The 18,145-nt window shown below is 32.8% G+C and overlaps 2 protein-coding genes across 2 annotated transcripts; one reads left to right on the forward strand and one right to left on the reverse strand.

Moving 5' to 3' along the window:
• The first annotated feature begins 4,289 nt into the window (after positions 1-4,289).
• LOC11427211 (BRAP2 RING ZnF UBP domain-containing protein 2) lies at positions 4,290-9,249 on the forward strand. Its single transcript, XM_024777535.2, has 11 exons — positions 4,290-4,541; positions 4,643-4,867; positions 5,860-5,974; positions 6,472-6,569; positions 6,832-6,938; positions 7,067-7,301; positions 7,421-7,474; positions 7,572-7,715; positions 8,247-8,311; positions 8,557-8,611; positions 8,753-9,249. Exons 1-11 carry the CDS (start codon positions 4,386-4,388, stop codon positions 8,867-8,869), a joined length of 1,371 nt encoding a protein of 456 aa, XP_024633303.1. The 5' UTR covers positions 4,290-4,385; the 3' UTR covers positions 8,870-9,249.
• An 829-nt stretch (positions 9,250-10,078) lies between these two features.
• On the reverse strand, positions 10,079-11,396 carry LOC11436840 (transcription factor bHLH18). Its single transcript, XM_024777197.1, has 5 exons — positions 11,358-11,396; positions 10,805-10,975; positions 10,462-10,674; positions 10,300-10,380; positions 10,079-10,171 (listed from the first exon to the last, which is right to left on the reverse strand). Exons 1-5 carry the CDS (start codon positions 11,394-11,396, stop codon positions 10,079-10,081), a joined length of 597 nt encoding a protein of 198 aa, XP_024632965.1.
• Between the last annotated feature and the right edge of the window lie 6,749 nt (positions 11,397-18,145).

Genomic DNA, 18,145 nt, shown 5'->3' on the forward strand with positions numbered 1-18,145 from the left:
TTTATGCCGGACAGTTTTCTATCTCAACCGTCTAATCTAAATGAATGTTGGAGATCGCTTAAAATTGTTTTTATTGTTGTGTAATTTGAATCGTTTGATATCAAATTAACAGTGAGATTGTTTTTGCGTGTAAATTTGTCTTTTTACGACAGATCAATTTTATTAGTTAATGAAATGGATCTATTAAAACAACGCGGTCTTTGTTAAAATGTAATGTGTTGCTTTGATTATGTTTTGAACTAAATTTGGTTATCGTTATTGTTTTACTAACTAAGCAATCTTTTTTAAGACACCATGATTATTTTGTTCAACCAATTATAAGGTTTATCCATACCCTATAAAATATAGGAGAACAGAAGTATAGTATGTTTGAAAAATGACAACACCACCATTAATGAAAACCGGTAGTTCTCCGTTTGTTTTCAATTGTCATATGCCAATTTTTTTTTTTTTTTTTTTTTTTTTTTTTTTTTTTTTTTTTCTAAATTAGAAGGCGAAATTGAGAATTAGAACACCTTCGGCCTACTTTGTTTTTTAGTTTTAAAAACAGAAAGCAGTTTTAAGAAACTATATTTAGAAAGATGCATTCCAAACAAGTTTTATCTATTACTCCACGTCATCATACCCTTACCTTCCCACACCTTTAAATCCCTCTTATTCTCCTTTCAACTTCAATCCATCTAATTCACAAACCAAAAAAAAAAAAAAAAACACTTTCTTAAAAATGGAGGGTCTTATTGCATCTGAGTACACAACCGTAGTGCAATACAAGAATGACAAAGAAAGTTCTAATATTGGTTCTTTGTTTTGCGTCGCCTCATCTTCCTATTCATACATGAAACTTTTGGCTGATGATTTGGGTCGGTTTCAAACCTTTGCTTCTTCTTCTTCTTCACCGCTCTCCAATCCTACAAATTCTACAACGCAAACCATTGCTTCTTCAGGTGAAGATGTTAGATCTCTACGCCGCCGCTTGACCAATTCAAATAGAGTTTCAACATAAACACGACTTCTTGCGTTGTTTTGTCTTGTGGTGATTGAATGAATCTGTATTTTACTCTTTAAAAGTTAAGTGTTCTTGTTTGTTGTAATTTGCATATGCAAGTATGTGACTAACCAAAAAAGAGGAGTGTGATTGGTATAGTTTGCTAGCATTGTGCTATTGTAAATATGGGTTCTGATGTCTGTAAAAATTATGTGTTTCATTGCCAAAGGATCATAAAATATTATTATTATTATTATTATTATTATTATTATTATTACTACTACTACTACTAGCGTCCAGACACTCCCGTGCCCGTCTGTCCGCTTTTTCCACTGCGCTAACTCGTGTATATATTTTTATTTGTTTCTTTGTGTATACTACTTGAACATTTTATTATAAGCTATGCTTCGTGAGTGGACATTTTATTAAGCTATATTGAGCTATTTAAATCACATTAATGAACTGAACCAAAAAAATTACATGAACGAATTGATAGCATAAAGAGGAAAGAGAGACCAAGGATATACCAAAATGAATAACATTTCCAAATTTGGCCTTTTTTCCATATAAATAAAAACTCTAAATATCTACATTTTTTTTCTCTATAAGGATGGACCATATAACTCTTTCTCTTGGTTCCTTAAGCTTCTTGATTTGATAATTTTCAATGCAATGCTTAGAGAAACCTTTTGATGCATGACATTGGAAACAGATACTTATTTTGCATGTGGTTTAAAATCTTGACGTCTCCCAATATCTCTAATCTTCCTGTTTCTTAGTTGCCTTCTAAGAAATTTAAATGTGGCTGCAACTTCTGCAGCCAACTCCTGCCATAGTCATCTATTTAAACACAATGACTAACAATAATCCATTTATAAATGGCCAGCCACACTTTGTTCAAGTCACTTTTAAATAAAAATCAACTAAAAAGAACATGGTCATCAATGAAAGGGAGTACATGGCATGATGTGAATATTATTTCCACGCAAAAATTTGGCATAACAATCCCTATTATTTTACTTTGTAAAATGTGATAAAATTTGGTTTTGCGTAATGCTTACAATTACTTTCCTCATGAATGGTTGACATCCCCTTTTTTTTTTTTTTTTTTCTCAAAGTAAAAATGCTACACCTTGACATCAACTTCGAAGTTAAGCTTATGTTATTCCTCTTTCACTCTCCCAATTTCCTGGATATGCTTATTACTTGTATGATGCATATACATATAAGTCACTTTTGTTCCACTCGGTTATTGACTCAGAAATTAAGCATGGCATCCCTTTTCCGTCATCCCAAACCTAACAAATAAAAGATCAATGATACACAAAATGTGTTATTGACTCTACATCACTTGATTTGACATCTTATAATTGCTACAATATATACTCACATACACGTTGGCAGCAACAATAGAAACTCAAGTAACCAAAATCATCATTAAAATGACCAAGTAAATCTCTAAATAATGCAGCAATAGGCAATTATGTAAGTAATACATTAACATAACTTGCTAGTGTGATCTCACTATAGCCTAAACAAATGATTTCTTATATTTATTATTTTTGGGTATTTCTTATATATCATTTTTGGGGCATTCAAATTGCGGGGTTCGTAATTGGAGAATTTTTGCTCCATACAAATAGGGACAAGAGTGTGTATATAAGAGACAAAATGAAGATTAGCAAAAAGAAAAGAGTCAAAGTGAAGTAAAAACATTTGATTCATGCTTGTTTGGTATCATTATAAGTTTGACAAAATCACAATTTCAATGTAACTTTATCCAATCCATCCATAATAACAAACATGTAATTTCGATCGTTATTCAATGATTCTAAAATCAAACAATACGTTGCATTTTGTTGTCAACTGGTTTTTTTTTTTCATCACCAACAATTTTTTTTACAATGATCTAAGATAATGAGATTGAACGCTGGTCTAATCCGATGGACCTTTGCTGGTAGTCATGGTCCATGACATACTATTGGGATCAAAACATTCATCAATTCACGAGTTTTAAATTCTCAAGGCTTTTGTTGTCAAATGTCACTTTTCGAGTTAATCTTCTTTGGTCATAAGATCAAATGAATAACGTTTGAGTATGCGCGCACACACACATGAGAAATACTTTTTGGGAAATGTTAATTTGTGTCTTTAGGATACATGTTAAAAATTTCACTAATATAAATTATGTATTGAAAATTGTGTTAATTTATTGCTTAAAACGTTGAATATTAATTTTTTTTCAATAAATTCTTACCATTAATGGAATGCTTAACATGTGCCATAAGATCACAAGTTTGCATGACCCATACTTTTTTCCTAATAAGAGGAATTTCATCCTCATAAACAAGATATACATTCATTACACCTCACTCTCCAACTCCCTCAACGATTTAAATAGCTTCAAATGGCTTGAAGGTGCACCACTCAGCCATAAACCTCGCGACACTATCCTCTTTTGTCCCATCTACTTTTTTGGGATTTCACTTGGATGAAATTAGTTTTTCATGATATTAGTGACATTGTTCATCTCTCTCTCAATCAATCACTCTTTCTCATTCAAATATTTTAGGGAAATGTTAACTAGTGACACTTGGGGCACTAGTTAAAGACTATAAGGTGGTAAATATTTATGAAAATGTGTATATTAATTGTAATTGAAATTAAAATATTTAACTTTTTTAAAGAATAATTGCTTATTTTAGTATGTTTAAAGAGTGCCTCGGGACACTCGTTAATAAGACCTAATATTTTATTTTAGTTATTTATGCACCATTCTTTCTCATTTGAAATGCACGGATGTCATCAATATCACAAAAAATACTCCCTCCGGTCCTTATTATAAGAAAAAATTGATTTTTTAGGTTCATAGAATAATTAATGTATTTTATTGTACATATAGACTAGATACATCACTTACACAATGAACCAAAAAAGTCAATTGTTTTTTATAATAAGGACCGGAGAGAATATCACGCAAGTAAAACCCACTTTTCAGGAATTTGAATCCTCTTATGCTCATTGTCTTGTTGTTCATCCTACCTTAATCTCAACCATTTACTAACCTCTCTCTTCTTTATTATTATTCTTTCCTTCATGTATCAATCAATCGTTAAATCGTTAAACTAGAAAAGAAAAAAAAAAAAAAAAAAAACTAAACGAAAAGGAGTTTGAGAGGATCCACATCTACTTTTCGACCTTCGATATCAACCTTGTATCACTTCCTATAGTCATCACATAAATATTTAATGTGATTAAAAGCATAAGTATTAAAATAAATAAAATAAATAAATACTTAGTTAGAAAACTTAATTTGATGTGAAGTTTGATAAGAAAGGTTTAAAGTTGAGGAGAAGTTGATGAGATAAACATAATCATATTTGAGTTGAGCAGCGTACCGATGTGGAGTTCAAGCAGAGTCGTCTCCGAAGAAGAACAAACTGAATCTTCTTCTTTCTCAACTTCTCTCTTTAATTTCTCTTCTGGAAACCCTAGAATCGAAGAAACTCGCGGCCTCATGCATGTCTTCCCCGAACAAACCCCTCCTTCTCTTCCGGTAAGCATGATCAATCATGAATTTCAATTTTCCAATTCAATCTTTTTCTTTTTGAATTTTCAATTTCAATTTCGATTTTGTTTTTTTTTTTTTTGAATTAGGTTGGACGGAAGCCATTGGCGTGTGTTTTGGGAGTACCAAATCACATGACATATGCTGATTTTTGTCAGTTTTGTGGTTCTTTTATTCAGCATATTCTTGAAATGCGTATTGTTAGAATGGAATCCATGGAAGATCGTTACAGTGTTTTGATTCGCTTCGATGAACAAGATTCTACGGATGCTTTCTATACTCATTACAATGGTCGACGTTTTTCCTCTCTAGAGGTTTCTATTTATTCATTCCCATTCTATTCTATTTTATGGTAATTAGTAAATCATCAATTTTCCCCCATAAATTGGCATTGCGCGTTTACACCCTGATTTTTAATTATGTCCAGCAACTTGGTCCTTCTGCTAGTTGTATCTAATTTAATGTCAAATTAATCTTTTTTATGTGGTACCAAAGTGCCACTTAAGTTGAAGGGAAACTTTTATTGGACAGCTACAAGACTGACGATGTTGTATGGAATGGAGAATAAAATAAGCATAGCTGAGATGAGGATGTTGCGTTGGATGTGTGGTAAGACTAGACTAGATAGAATTAGAAATGTGAACTTTAGAGGGAGAGAGAGTTTGAGTAGCATCTATAGTAGAAAAGATGGTGGAGAGTAGACTTGGGAGGTGGTTTTGGCATGTAGAGAGAAAACTTGTAGATTTTGTAGTAAGGAGAGTAGATCAGATGGAGGATAGTCAGATCACTTGAGAAAAACTATTAAGAAAGATTTAGAGATTAATGAGAGTTGGATCGAAATATAGTTTATGATAGAACATAATGGCATAATTTGATCCATGTAACCGACCCCACTTAGTGAGATAAAGCTTGGTTGTTGTATTAGTCTCTCAATTATATCACTAACTATCAAGTCAGTCAATGAATTATATCACTTATTACAAGCATATTAATAACTGAATTATATCACACTGACAAGTTAGTCCATCAATTACATCACTTATTACAAGCATATTAAAAACTGAATTATATCACTTATTGTCCAACTAGTCCTTACAAGTTAACAGAAGGACCGAATTAGTCAACGGCATTCAAAGCCGTTTTTTTTTTTTTTTTGCCTGTTTGCAAATTTCATGAGTGTAAATGTCCAACCCTTACAATTTCAGGGGTGAATTGGTGATTTACTCTTATGATAATAATATAATTTGCATTTGCTGTTTTTTCAGTTTAATGAGTAATTTTCTTGTGTTTGATTTGATGCATATAGGTTGAGGTGTGTCGTGTTGTTTTCACGTTAGATGTGCAGTATACTGGATCAATTGAACACGCACAACCATCCAATGCTACTTCAACTGAACAGCCTACATGTCCAGTTTGCCTTGGTACATTGCATGTCCCTTTTTTCCGCCTTAGGCCCTATGTAGTACAGCTTACCTTCTAATGTAATGGAGTTTATAGATGCAAGCTGAGAAAGGGTTTATACACGTATATATGAAGATGTTAAATAAGAGAGCTTCCTAAAAAATTGAAATGTAGAAGCTAATTTCAAATTATACAACAATCTGTTTGATTAAAAAACTCATTGTCTGTTTACCAAAGAACTCATTGTCTTGTCATTGCTATTTTTTTTCCCTATAACTACTTTTGGAGAATTTATTTACCAAACTTGCTCTTATGGTAGTATTCATATATGTTTAGTTTCTATATTAGATATACTCTGTCATTAGTATTGTTATTATTGTTGTTGGTGGTGTTAGTTTTAAGATTTGTGTTGCATGTATGGAACATTCTGAACTGAACTATTCATTGGCATACACCAAGCGTTTAAATAGGCAGTTTGAAATATTTCTTAGTCGATTTTGTGTTTCTTATTTTGCAGAGCGATTAGATCAAGACACGAGTGGAATTCTTACAACCATATGCAATCATTCTTTCCATTGCTCCTGTATTTCAAAATGGGCAGATTCTTCTTGTCCTGTAAGTGGTTCTGCTGCCTCTGTCTTTCCATGTATGCATGAGAAGATGATGTTATATCGGGCATGCCTGAGAGCAATAGCTGACTGAACTGTACTGTGTGAGCTACTCTGGGGATTGGGGTGTCGGAACAAATTGAATATTTTCATGTTTATACTTAATGTCAACTGGGATTTCTTGGTTTGTTTGATAGCAAGTGTTTCTTTTTGAATCCGTCTATTAGTTAATTAAGTATTCAATACTAGTCCCATGCTTATATTTTCAGGTATGCCGCTATTGCCAACAACAAGCTGAAAATTCTATATGTTTCGTTTGTCAAACCACTGAGAACCTTTGGATATGTGTTATATGTGGGTTTGTTGGCTGTGGAAGGTGAGAAATTTTTGTCCCTCAACCCCTTTGTTAAATTCTTTCGTTGCTTGTACTCCTTTCTTTTCTCTTTTAATTGTGTTTGGTTGCAACCATATGTATCATCTGGAGTTCTTATCGTCTTGATTCAGATATAAAGGAGGGCATGCCATAATACACTGGAAAGAGACGCAGCATTGCTATTCCTTAGAAGTGGAAACTAAGCGTGTCTGGGATTATGTCGGAGACAACTATGTCCATAGACTTATTCAGTCCAAAACTGACGGGAAGTTAGTTGAGCTGAACTCTCACTGTGTGCATGCAGACAGTGGCAGCTGTGGAGATAATGCCATGAGAGAGGCTATACTTAATAGTAAAGTTCAAGCGGTAATGTTGCAATTTTCATTAATAGTTTTCTGAAATCTTAGTTTGATGTATCTATATAATGAGTTTTGATTTTTATTAAATTATATTAACTATATTAATGTGTCCATTTTCTTTGACAGATTGTCAATGAATACAATGAATTGCTTGCTACACAACTTGAAAACCAAAAATTGGTGAGTGTATTCCATTTGTCATTTGGAGTATATCTTCCAAAATTTCCTCCTGTCTTGTATAAACATTAAATTTTTAAAACCCTCCTTTTAATTGTAGTATTTTGAATCCTTATTACAACAAGTAGAACAAGAAACTGAAGGAAAAATTTCCGTAGCAGTTCAGAAGGCTGTCAGTCTCAAACAGCATAAGATTCATGCGAAGATTGATCGATGTAACAAAGAGAAGAAGTTTCTGGATGAGGTAAGTTGTAAGTCATGCTTGGGGATCTTCTTTTCACAATAATATATCCAAGTTATAACCATGTCTTTGTCAAAAAATAATAATTATAGCCATGTCATAGGAATTTGTGTTGTCTCATTAATAGTAGTATATCACAAGGTCTTTTTTTGCCGTTAAAAAAAAAAATAGTACTCCCTCCGTCCCTGAATAAGTGACCTATTTGACCATTTCACACAGATTAAGAAAAGTGTAAAGATGAAAGAAAGAGTGATACTTTTACTGAGTTGCCCTTATCATTATGTTGAAACTTTTTCACTTTTAAGTAATGATTATTTTCTTTGTTCCACTACAAACTTTAACATGGGGACCACAAAAAGTATTTATAAGGGGTAAATCTGTCAAATTTTGCTTAGAAATCTGAGAAGGTCAAGTATTGTGGGACAAATATTTTTTACAAATAGGTCACTTATTCAGGGACGGAGGGAGTATATCACAAGGACATGAATACTTCTTGCAACTTTGCAAATATTTATGTTGTTTTTATGTCTGCAGCTTAATGACAATCTTTTGAAAAATGAGGAGATCTGGAAAGCCAAGTTACTTGAGATTGAAGAGAGGTATGCTTTTATCCGTTCTCTATTACTCATTGTCACTGGTGATGTGTTTTCTCAAAATAGTATTTATATTCAAGATGTCTTGTCCCATGAAACCAAATGTGAACAATTGCTGCTTTAATGTGTCATTTTTAGTGATGTTCCTTTTCGCCACTTTGTAATTGTCATGCTCTAAGTTCCCATGTCTTGAAGTAATTGCAAATCTGGTCCAGATGTTTGCAAACTGATGGGTGGTGTACTTTTTTCAGGGAGAAAAAGGCTTTAAAGCTGACTACTGATAGGGTAACGGACCTAGAAAAGCAGGTGAATACTGTTTCACTTATTTCTTTCTTATTTTTTATCCTGGAAGGGGTTTTGATGCGGTGGAAGTTTGATTTGGCGTTCAAGAATATTCATACATCAAACTAACCAAACCACTGTTTGATTTGTTCTCAAACTGTACAGCTTAGTAACCTCATGGTTTGTCTTGAGGGTGGGAAGACGGAAGAACACCCGCCATTGTCAAATGCAAATGACGGAACTGTCTCTGTCATTTCAAAAGTATCCTCAGTCAAATTGTAGCTCTTACTGGGAAGAAAAGCACGGTAGAAAAAGGAATCATTTCATTAGACTTTGCTGGGAGTTGAACGGGAAAGGGGAGGGACATGAACAAGGCAAGGAAACAAACACACCACTGCTAGTTCTAGGGAAAAATAGGTATAGGGAAAGGCTTTGGAAGATTTTAAATTCCTTGTTTTGAAATGCTCGCAAACAAACAAGGAATGTTTTTTTATTATCAAGAAACAAGAGAAGAGTTCATCATAGTCCTTTCTCTTTTCTCTTTTCTGCTCCTAACATCATCTCCTAAACAAACACTGCTTAGGCTGACCTGCACCACTGTTATACTTACAAGTTTACACAAACTAAACTGACGGATGGAGACACGAGTTGTGATGCTTCCACCTGAATTTTTTCTGTGTTTGTAAATAAACATTACTCCATCCGTTTTAAAATGAGTGTCGTTTTAGAAAATTGCACACATATTAAGGAATGAAATAAAATATATTATAGAAATTTTACCAAATTATCCTAATCAACTATTGTTTTGTTTTTCATTAAAGAAAAAATAATGCTTTGGAAGTAGTGTAACATAATATTAATTGAAGGGTACAATTGAAAAGAAAAAATTATTATTGCATTGGAAACTGAAAGTGACATTCATTGTGAAATAATTTTTTTTGGCTAAAACGACACTCAATTTGAAACCGAGGGAGTAAATAAATAGATAGATGAACATGTTTATAAGTGGATCACATAGATGGGCCCAGACAATGTTGTCTTCAAATTAGATGCTAAATAGTAGGATGTTTGCTTTTTGCCCCTCCAAAAATGCGCAAACCGTTCAGGAGATAGCTTTCGAATGACATTTTTTTTGTGTTTTAAAGGCTTGGGGAGAAAATCTTCCGAATGTTGTTTTTCAGGATAAAGAGCAAATAGAGGGGACAAAAGAGCAACCAACAAATAATAGTAGATTGTTTTAATAAACTTTCGGTTGAATCTACCAAGAGTATCATCATATTGCTTTATTATGTAATCTGAAGATCCTCGTCCAATACGATGATACATATTACAACAAAGCAAGAGATAAACTCATGCCAAAGCCAAACACACATTATTGCTTTTCATCGATTATATCCCATACAAGGGCAGAATTAAAACAAAGTGATTAGCAATGGCTTTAATCGAAACTTCTCAAATCCCAAGTACTAAATTACTGGCCTTAAGCACACTTCACTGTTGCACATCATCACATGCCTGCAACGTAGCCACTACTCTTAGTTTTTTCACTAGATCCTCCACGGTCAACTTGTATTTATCACCCATCTGTGGAATCAATTACCAAAATTTAAACACAAATAGTAACTTACACTGTAATATATGGTTATAGATAGGGTTATAGTAATTTTCTTCCATGGATTGATTTTATTTTTATTTTTTTGGTAATTACTTGCCTGGGCAATAATAGTGATGTTAAGAGTATTTCCAAATGGCAAGACATTGGTAGTTGTTATGGAGAGATGAAGAATTTGAAGCTGCAAAATTATATTGACCAGAATCTCCTTTTACTTCCCACAGCGAATCTTGATTAACACTTCCTTCCCTAGAACCCTCACTTCAAGCTCTGGAAATGTTTCATTGTGCCGATAACATTCTTTAGTGTTCATTTCACCCATTGCAGTGTCATTGTCATCAAGGAGATGAGATCTTGTTATGGTGATCAATGATCCCGCACCTTTCTTCTTGATGTCTTCTTCTAGCTCTTTCACACGTTCTTGAAGTTGTGCCACGTACTTGACAGCTTCTCCTAGTACATGAACCTTGTCCGTCTACACAGCCATTAGATAAGTCTTTTTATAGCTTCTATCCAATGATAACTACTATAAAAGTTGAATTGTCGAGACAAAAAATTAAGAAAGAAATTGGTTCGCGTATTTAGCGATGAGATTACAGACTAACCTTCTTCAGTCCAGGTATAAATGCTGAAAGTTCTATGAACTTTCTTGTAAGTTCACGTCTCCTGTTCCTCTCTGTTATTATGTGATCTAGCGTCTCAGAAGCGCTTCGAGTCTTCCTTGAATTCGACCCGTGGTCAGCCTTTGATGATGACAAAGGCAAAGAATCATGGTGCTATTCAGTTGGTGGTAACAATGTAGTGGATTTCATTATATAAGTTGTTGGTATTGGTAATGAGCTGGTTAACTTTTCTGCAGCATGTTGAGTTGAATGTGACACATTGATGGATTGATCTTGTGGTGTCTGATTCAGGATATCCTTGAGGAACTCTTCATCAAATATGTTGTTTGTGTGACTTAAACATTCTTCCATTTCCTAAGAATGAATAATTTGTAAAACAATAATTAATCAAGTGGTGGTTTTTATAGTTAGTGGAGGAGTTCACAGTTCATACATGATCTATATATACATATTATTATATCATCATATTGTAAGTAAGAATATAAATATACAGTTTATAATATATCATATATGATATGACTTGTTATTGTATTACCAATTGGTAAGACCAATTCCCCCATGAATTCTCCTCCATTATTTGGATTAAGAGACCAAGGTGATACTGTAGAAGATTCTCTCCAAAGGGCAGGCACCTAGCAGTAGCAGGCCTTAACTTTCTAGTTGAACAATGTCTCACAATTTTGTAATTAAACAGCCTCTATATATCAAGTTCATGCTTGGAACAATTAGTATATGTGCACATAGCTGGTCTTTGTTTTTTTGGAAAAGGGTCCAAGATGTGGATAGTTTTGATAACGATCAATAACAAACGATGTGAATTTAGGATATGAATAATCGTTTTTTTGGTGGGGACATGGATCTTTGCATTCTCTGTTGTGTTTTCTTTTTCTTTCATTATGGTAACCAAATGACACATAGCTTTCTGTTATTCTTCTTATTGCTTGTTTGGATTTGTGTTCCAACTCTCTCAAACGTGCGAAATCCAAACTATACAAATTTGAGCTTGTGGCTTTTACGTTGGAAATATCTTGAGAAGTGTATGCAAACGTGAGCCTATTGGTGCAGATGTGAAACCAAACACATACTTAATGTGTTGTAAAAATTCACATCTTTTGTACTTTACTACCATTATTACCAAATTCCATGTTTGTTAGTCGTTCCACTTTGAGGAGATAAAAGTACTAATGTCAACTTAATCTATGTGTTGTGAAAACTCAATGATCATCACTCAACACAAATTCTAAGATAACTTGTAATTGAGACTAATCATGTGTTAGGAGAACATCCAAATTACGGCCACTGCTAACCCTTAAATGATCTACCATACCATGCACAATCATATATAACCACATGATGCATTATATTGTTGTTAACATTATGTATCTATTCCTTAAAAAAAAAAATGTATCTATTGAAAAGGACATTGGAGTTTCAATACAATGTAATATGAATGACTAATGACCGAATTTGGTCCCTTATTTGTTTGCGGCTCAATTCAATCCTCGATAAGTTAGGCCAAACCCACACATCTATCAACAAAAAAAATTAAAATCAAAATAATCCTTATTGTTAATTTGCAATTGTTTAAATTATCATTAATTATTTTTATTAGTGGCAATTTCTAATATTAGAGCCGGGCCTCCAATTTTATTGGAACGGCCCTTGAATAGATCGAAATTCGAACTCTGAATTCTCTACTTATTCATCTTATGGGGTGAATATCTAGTCACCAGACTGCTACTTGACAAAAAAAATATTATCTCCTCAACATAATATTAAGGAGATATTATCCAATACTCCCTCCGTCCCATAATATAAGAAAAAAAAATATTTTCTTTGTCCCAAAATATAAGCAAAAAAGATAAACTTTTATCTTTTCTAAGATTTTTTTTGTTTATTCTCATAAAATTAAATGCAAATTACATTCAATTTTCTCTCTCTTTCATTTTTTCCATAACCAATGGCTAATGAAAATTGTTTTTACATCTTCCTATAAAACTTTTTTCAAAGAAAATACAAAAAACTATACTCCAAATTCTTATGTTTTAATTTTCTTAATAAGTGTGATTTTTTTCTCTCTCTTATAATTTAGGACGGAGGGAGTAAGCGGTTTGCCACCAACGATGGCATGGTCAAGCAGAACATAACTCTTTTGTTTCTTCTATAGCACCCTTATGTATTTCTTATCTCATTTATATATTTCTTTCTTTGCCTTAAATATTTAAGGGTATTGTCAACAAAACAATAACGTTTATTGAACTTTAAAAAAGATAAATAAATAAAAAAAGGGTTTTGCTAACAAGTGATCTTAAAACACTTGTTAAAAATTTAAAAATAAAAATAATTTATGAATTTTATGTAAAGAAATTTACATTTTAAAATTTCAATGTTTTAAATTGTCAGCATTTTTCATTAAAAAAAAAAACAAAAACGACGAGTATAAAGGAGTAGTGAGAGTTGCATGTTATTGTCTAAAAATCCTATATCTACTAAAAATAGACGCGGGTTCAAAGAAAATTACCGTCACCAATTATCTAATTGTTTTCATGGCATATAGTTCATTTATGCATCATCATTTTCAAGCATGCATTTTAGATAGTTATATTCATTGGTCACTGTTTAACAAGAAGAAACTTATTTCATTTCATTCATAATAATAGTAGAGATATAAGATGGAATCCTAATATGAATATGGAAACTAGCATGACGCGAAGCCACTCTAGCCAAGCTATGAGCGACTTTGTTGGCTTGTCTCCGAATAAACCTAACATCAGAGGTTACTAAATCATAAGCTAACAGTCGTTTACAATCATTGATCACGGCGCTAAAATTAGAGACGCCACATTTGCTACCATAAAGACTATCTACCACATTCTTGGAATCAAGCTCAAAGTTCACAATACCCAACTGCAGATCGCGAACCCAATACATTGCTGATAATAAACCTTGTAATATGAAAGCAACTAATTTAAATTAATCTAACATTAATAAAAAATAATATTCAAATTAATCTCTAATATTTTTAAATGGGGACACGCGTTAGTCACTTTGTTCGATAATATTTTTTAATAGAGAAACTAATTTAACTCCGACTTACAAAGTTTTTGGATGATCTCCACCAATTTTCCGGTTCACCCTCTCAACAATTAATCGCTCCCTCTCAACGGTTAATCATTCAAATGAATGGTATAATGGATAGAATGAAAAATCCCACCAAAAACCCTTATTCCATTTAATTTGCAAAAACCAAACCTTAATGCGAACCCCCATTTTCTATCACCTAAGTTAAATCATGATTGCCGAGTTATTTAATTAATCACAATTCTTGTGGAGACAATCGTATATATCACAATTATTACTTGAACAATTTGATACACTTTGTTGGAATAAAATGTGTCTAACATTAACCTTAAAGAGTTTTGATGATAATAAGGTATTAAAAATTGTCAATTGAATATGCTAATATTTGTTCAAGTGTACATGACTACAGACAAAATTTGATATCTTAAAAAGGTTTTGGAAGAACAATAAAGAGCAAAGAAGTCAACAAAAAGGGAAGCTTAAAGCGTCTGAAGAAAACTGCTCCTAGGTTAAGGCGCTCCTGAAGACAAAGTGCTCCTGAAGACAAAGTGCTCCTGAAGTGATGACGTCATCAGAAACAAGGTCACCAGAAGCAAGTTCATAAGAAGCAAGTTTATCAGAAGCTAAATATCACTAGAAGCTACAGTTCATCAGAGGATGCAACTTAAAGCTTCAAAAAGTTGTTTAATGGGATTCAACCTCGTCTAAGGATTGCAGAAGACTGGAAAAGTGAAGCAACGACTATTTTGAAAGGATTTGAATGCATTAGATGCTTATTCTCAAAAGAGCGTTGACAAAGTACGTTTGTACGAAGTGTACAACCACTACCTTCACACCTATATATAAAGGAGTGAAGACTCAGAGTTTCAGAAGAACAATACCAAGAATTAACTGAGCCAAAACTCTGCTGAAATTGTTCTGCATTCAAAGTTCACTTAGAATTTCTTATCAAAGCTCATTTCTTATAAATTTCTAGAGTCTATATCTGATTTGTATTGTGAACACTACTGATTGTATATCAAGTGTTCAACTTCAAACAATTTTCTTTGTAATTCTGTTTGAATTCAGAAGTCTATTGCATTTGTGCTTAAGCAATAGAAGTCTCTTGATTGTGTTCAGGAACATAGGAAGTCTCTTGCTGTTGTGCTTGAGCAATTTGAAGTCTCTTACTAAGTTTAGTAGTGAGCATTTGTAATCAGATATTACGTAGTGAACTCTCCTTGGAAGTGCAAGGGGGACATGACTGTCTTCCGGTTTGTGGAAGAAACCTGTATAAATTGCTTGTGTCTTTCTTCTTCTTCTTCTTCTTCTTCTCTCTCTCTGTTTTATCCGTTGCAACTAGTTCTGAACATCACTTCAGAAGTATAAATCTATCTGCTTCTGATCAGTGTTTTCAGCTTAGGAGAAAAAGAAGAAAAAGAAAACACAATTCAACCCCCCTTCTTGTGTTTTTCTCACCTTCACACTTATCAAACGTTTATCAAACTACAAGCGCACTATTATATCTCGTAATAAAACATCGTTCCTACGAGAACTTTGTTATGAATACTGATGAACTCTTTTTAATATGATTATTCACGAAACTTATGATTCTTGATAGAGGGATTGTTGGATTACAATTTGCAATAAGATTATTAAAGCCTTGAGATTATGGAATCTACCTTAGATGTTAATTGCTTAAGAGCTTCATTCATTGATTGGTTTTGATTCTTAAACTCGTCACCATTGCTACACTGTCCATTTGAAGACATTCCAACTTGACATTCAACAATCATATGATCAACAACGCCACAAATTTTACAAGGTGGAACATTTAGGCCAACAGCAGTTATACTAATTTTTCAAATATTTGAAACAAGGCATCTACCTTGAAGCATTATTTATATGATCTAAAGCATCTAACTTAGAAGCAATATGATCTAAAACAAAAAGATAGTAAAATAGAAACTTTTTTTTTTTTTGTAATAGGTAGTAAAATAGAACTAAAAGTCTAAAACCAAAGGAAACATACTAAATTAACCTAACCTATCAAACAAAGACATAAAAACAAATAAATTCCAACTTATTAAATTTCCACATTCTTGAATCCTTGCTTATCTTCAAGCAATTGCTTTGGCTGAAAAAATTATGAAGAAGTAGACATCATGATGAATATGGAACTCAACATTCAGTTTAAGTGCAGGCGCATTGGGCAAATTCTAGATCTAAGGGCACTCAGTTTAAGGGCCCTCAAAATTTCAGTTTAAGGGCACTCAAAATTTCATCAAGAAAATGTCCTACCATAAGTTTAACTGTTAAGCAAATCTCCATTACATCTCTTATAAAAACATGTATGAATCAAAAGTTTTTAAGGTTGAAACGAAGCCAAAGGGTTAAAATGCAAGGTGGGATAAAACAAACCAAACATTTGAGTATTAAATAATCAGCCTTGCTCTTTATTTCTTTCTTCTCTTTCTTTTTCCCTTTTTTTTCTTTTCTTTTCATCATCACTTTATTTTCTTTCAATCCTTTTTCCTATCATCAAAAGTCAACCACACCTCCACCTCCGTACAATCTCACATAGTCAACAAACCACCTGACGCACCTACTAAAAGCCAAAAATAATAACCATGTGGCATGCTTCCCCAAATGGAAGAACATAAATAATCATAAAATACAAAGAACTTTGTTTCTTGAATACATAAAATAGATATATTTTTTTTCAACTACCAACTTATGCACCTCCTTCCGCTTCTAAAAACCATCTAACCCTCAAAACTTCGTGAAATAATCTTCATATCACTCCCTCCACACCCTAACCCACAACACCAAAACACACTAACAAACACCCTCACTCTTTGAACCCTGTCCCTTTGAACCCACCTCCTTCACACCTAGAGATGTCATTGGATATCTATGAGTACAGATAGTATGATACCCGTCTTCATTCCCGTTGGATAAATATGATACTTGTGCCCGTCCTATACCCACGTGGGAAGACTGACGTCACTTATAAACATTTGTTCATGCTATACCATTTTCAGAGTGAGACTCTTACCACACCTCTCATGCCCTAGATTGAACATCTAGAGCGTGACCGATGTGGTCCGATAGGGAAAAGCTGATAGCCGGTGGTCAAACAAATTTTTGACAGACTCTAATAACACCTTAGAATTTGTGAGTAAGTTTTACACAATCTTACAAAATCGGTTTGTAAGATAAGGACAATGCTTGCATAATATAACAACAAGCTTTTTTCTTTAAAAAAATAAAAAAAATAACACGCTTTTGAGCTTGTCAAAAGAAATTGATTGTATACAAAAAGCATAAATTAAAGTGCGAGAAAAATGAACATTGTAAAATACATTACAGTTTTGTCAAAAAAATACATTACAGAAGCATATGAATCAAAGTGCGAGAAAAATAATAATACTAGTAAAGCTTTTTATTATAAATAAAAAAAAAATAGTAGCAAAGCTATTACATATAAAACAAATTTAAAAGCATATATAGGAGTACCGTAAAAACATTTTTTAACTTAATTAATTGTTATGCTTATTTAAGGCAATAACATCTATATCCTATGCAATACACCTCTTTAGGATGGGTGCACATATTATCTGGACAATCCACTATTGTTTGGCAGTTGGGAACAACTCTTTTTTTATAAAGAAGTGGATGGATCATGGGAATACCTGTGATGTAAAATAAGGATAAATGAATATTACTAGAAGAAACATAAATAATAAACTTGAATTTGGAATTATTGTAAAAAATAACTTACAGTTGCATGTTACAACCAAAACTAGGGAGATAATGATGATCAAAGAAGAAATAAATTTCTGAATTTGACCCATATTTTTTGTCTCGTTGATTTGGATGTAAAAAACAAAAACTATTTGATCACTTTATAAGTAAAACACCCCGTGTTTTGTTAATTTAAATTAAATTATTTTAGCTCTTTTTAGGTTTGCAAGAAACCATTTGTATAATTAAAATTGTTATCAAATGTCTCTTGGATACATTGGCATGTCACGTTTATCTATAAAGCTCACTCAATTGATAACGTTACTGTAGTAAATATCTCATATAAATTTTTTGGTGACATCAAAATTTATTCTTTTTTAAACTAAATCTTTGTTGAAAACAATTATTTCACTTTTAGAAAGCCTTTCATGATAGACAAAGGGGAAAATACCAAAAGAGATGTATTAGCGTTGAGCGATGAAAAATGTATTTGTAGAACAATACATCAAAGAGGTG

Source organism: Medicago truncatula, chromosome 2, assembly GCF_003473485.1.
Source record: "Medicago truncatula cultivar Jemalong A17 chromosome 2, MtrunA17r5.0-ANR, whole genome shotgun sequence".
Classification (NCBI taxonomy): Eukaryota; Viridiplantae; Streptophyta; class Magnoliopsida; order Fabales; family Fabaceae; genus Medicago; species Medicago truncatula.

Coding starts and splice junctions, on each gene's coding strand:
- LOC11427211 (XM_024777535.2), top strand. CDS start 4,386: ATGTGGAGTTCAAGCAGAGTCGTCTCCGAAGAAGAACAAACTGAATCT. Junction 4,542..4,642: donor AAACCCCTCCTTCTCTTCCG/GTAAGCATGATC, acceptor TTTTTGAATTAG/GTTGGACGGAAGCCATTGGC. Junction 8,612..8,752: donor TAACGGACCTAGAAAAGCAG/GTGAATACTGTT, acceptor CAAACTGTACAG/CTTAGTAACCTCATGGTTTG.
- LOC11436840 (XM_024777197.1), bottom strand. CDS start 11,396: ATGGAGGAGAATTCATGGGGGAATTGGTCTTACCAATTG. Junction 10,381..10,461: donor AAACATTTCCAGAGCTTGAA/GTGAGGGTTCTA, acceptor ATAATTTTGCAG/CTTCAAATTCTTCATCTCTC. Junction 10,172..10,299: donor ACATCACTATTATTGCCCAG/GCAAGTAATTAC, acceptor TTGATTCCACAG/ATGGGTGATAAATACAAGTT.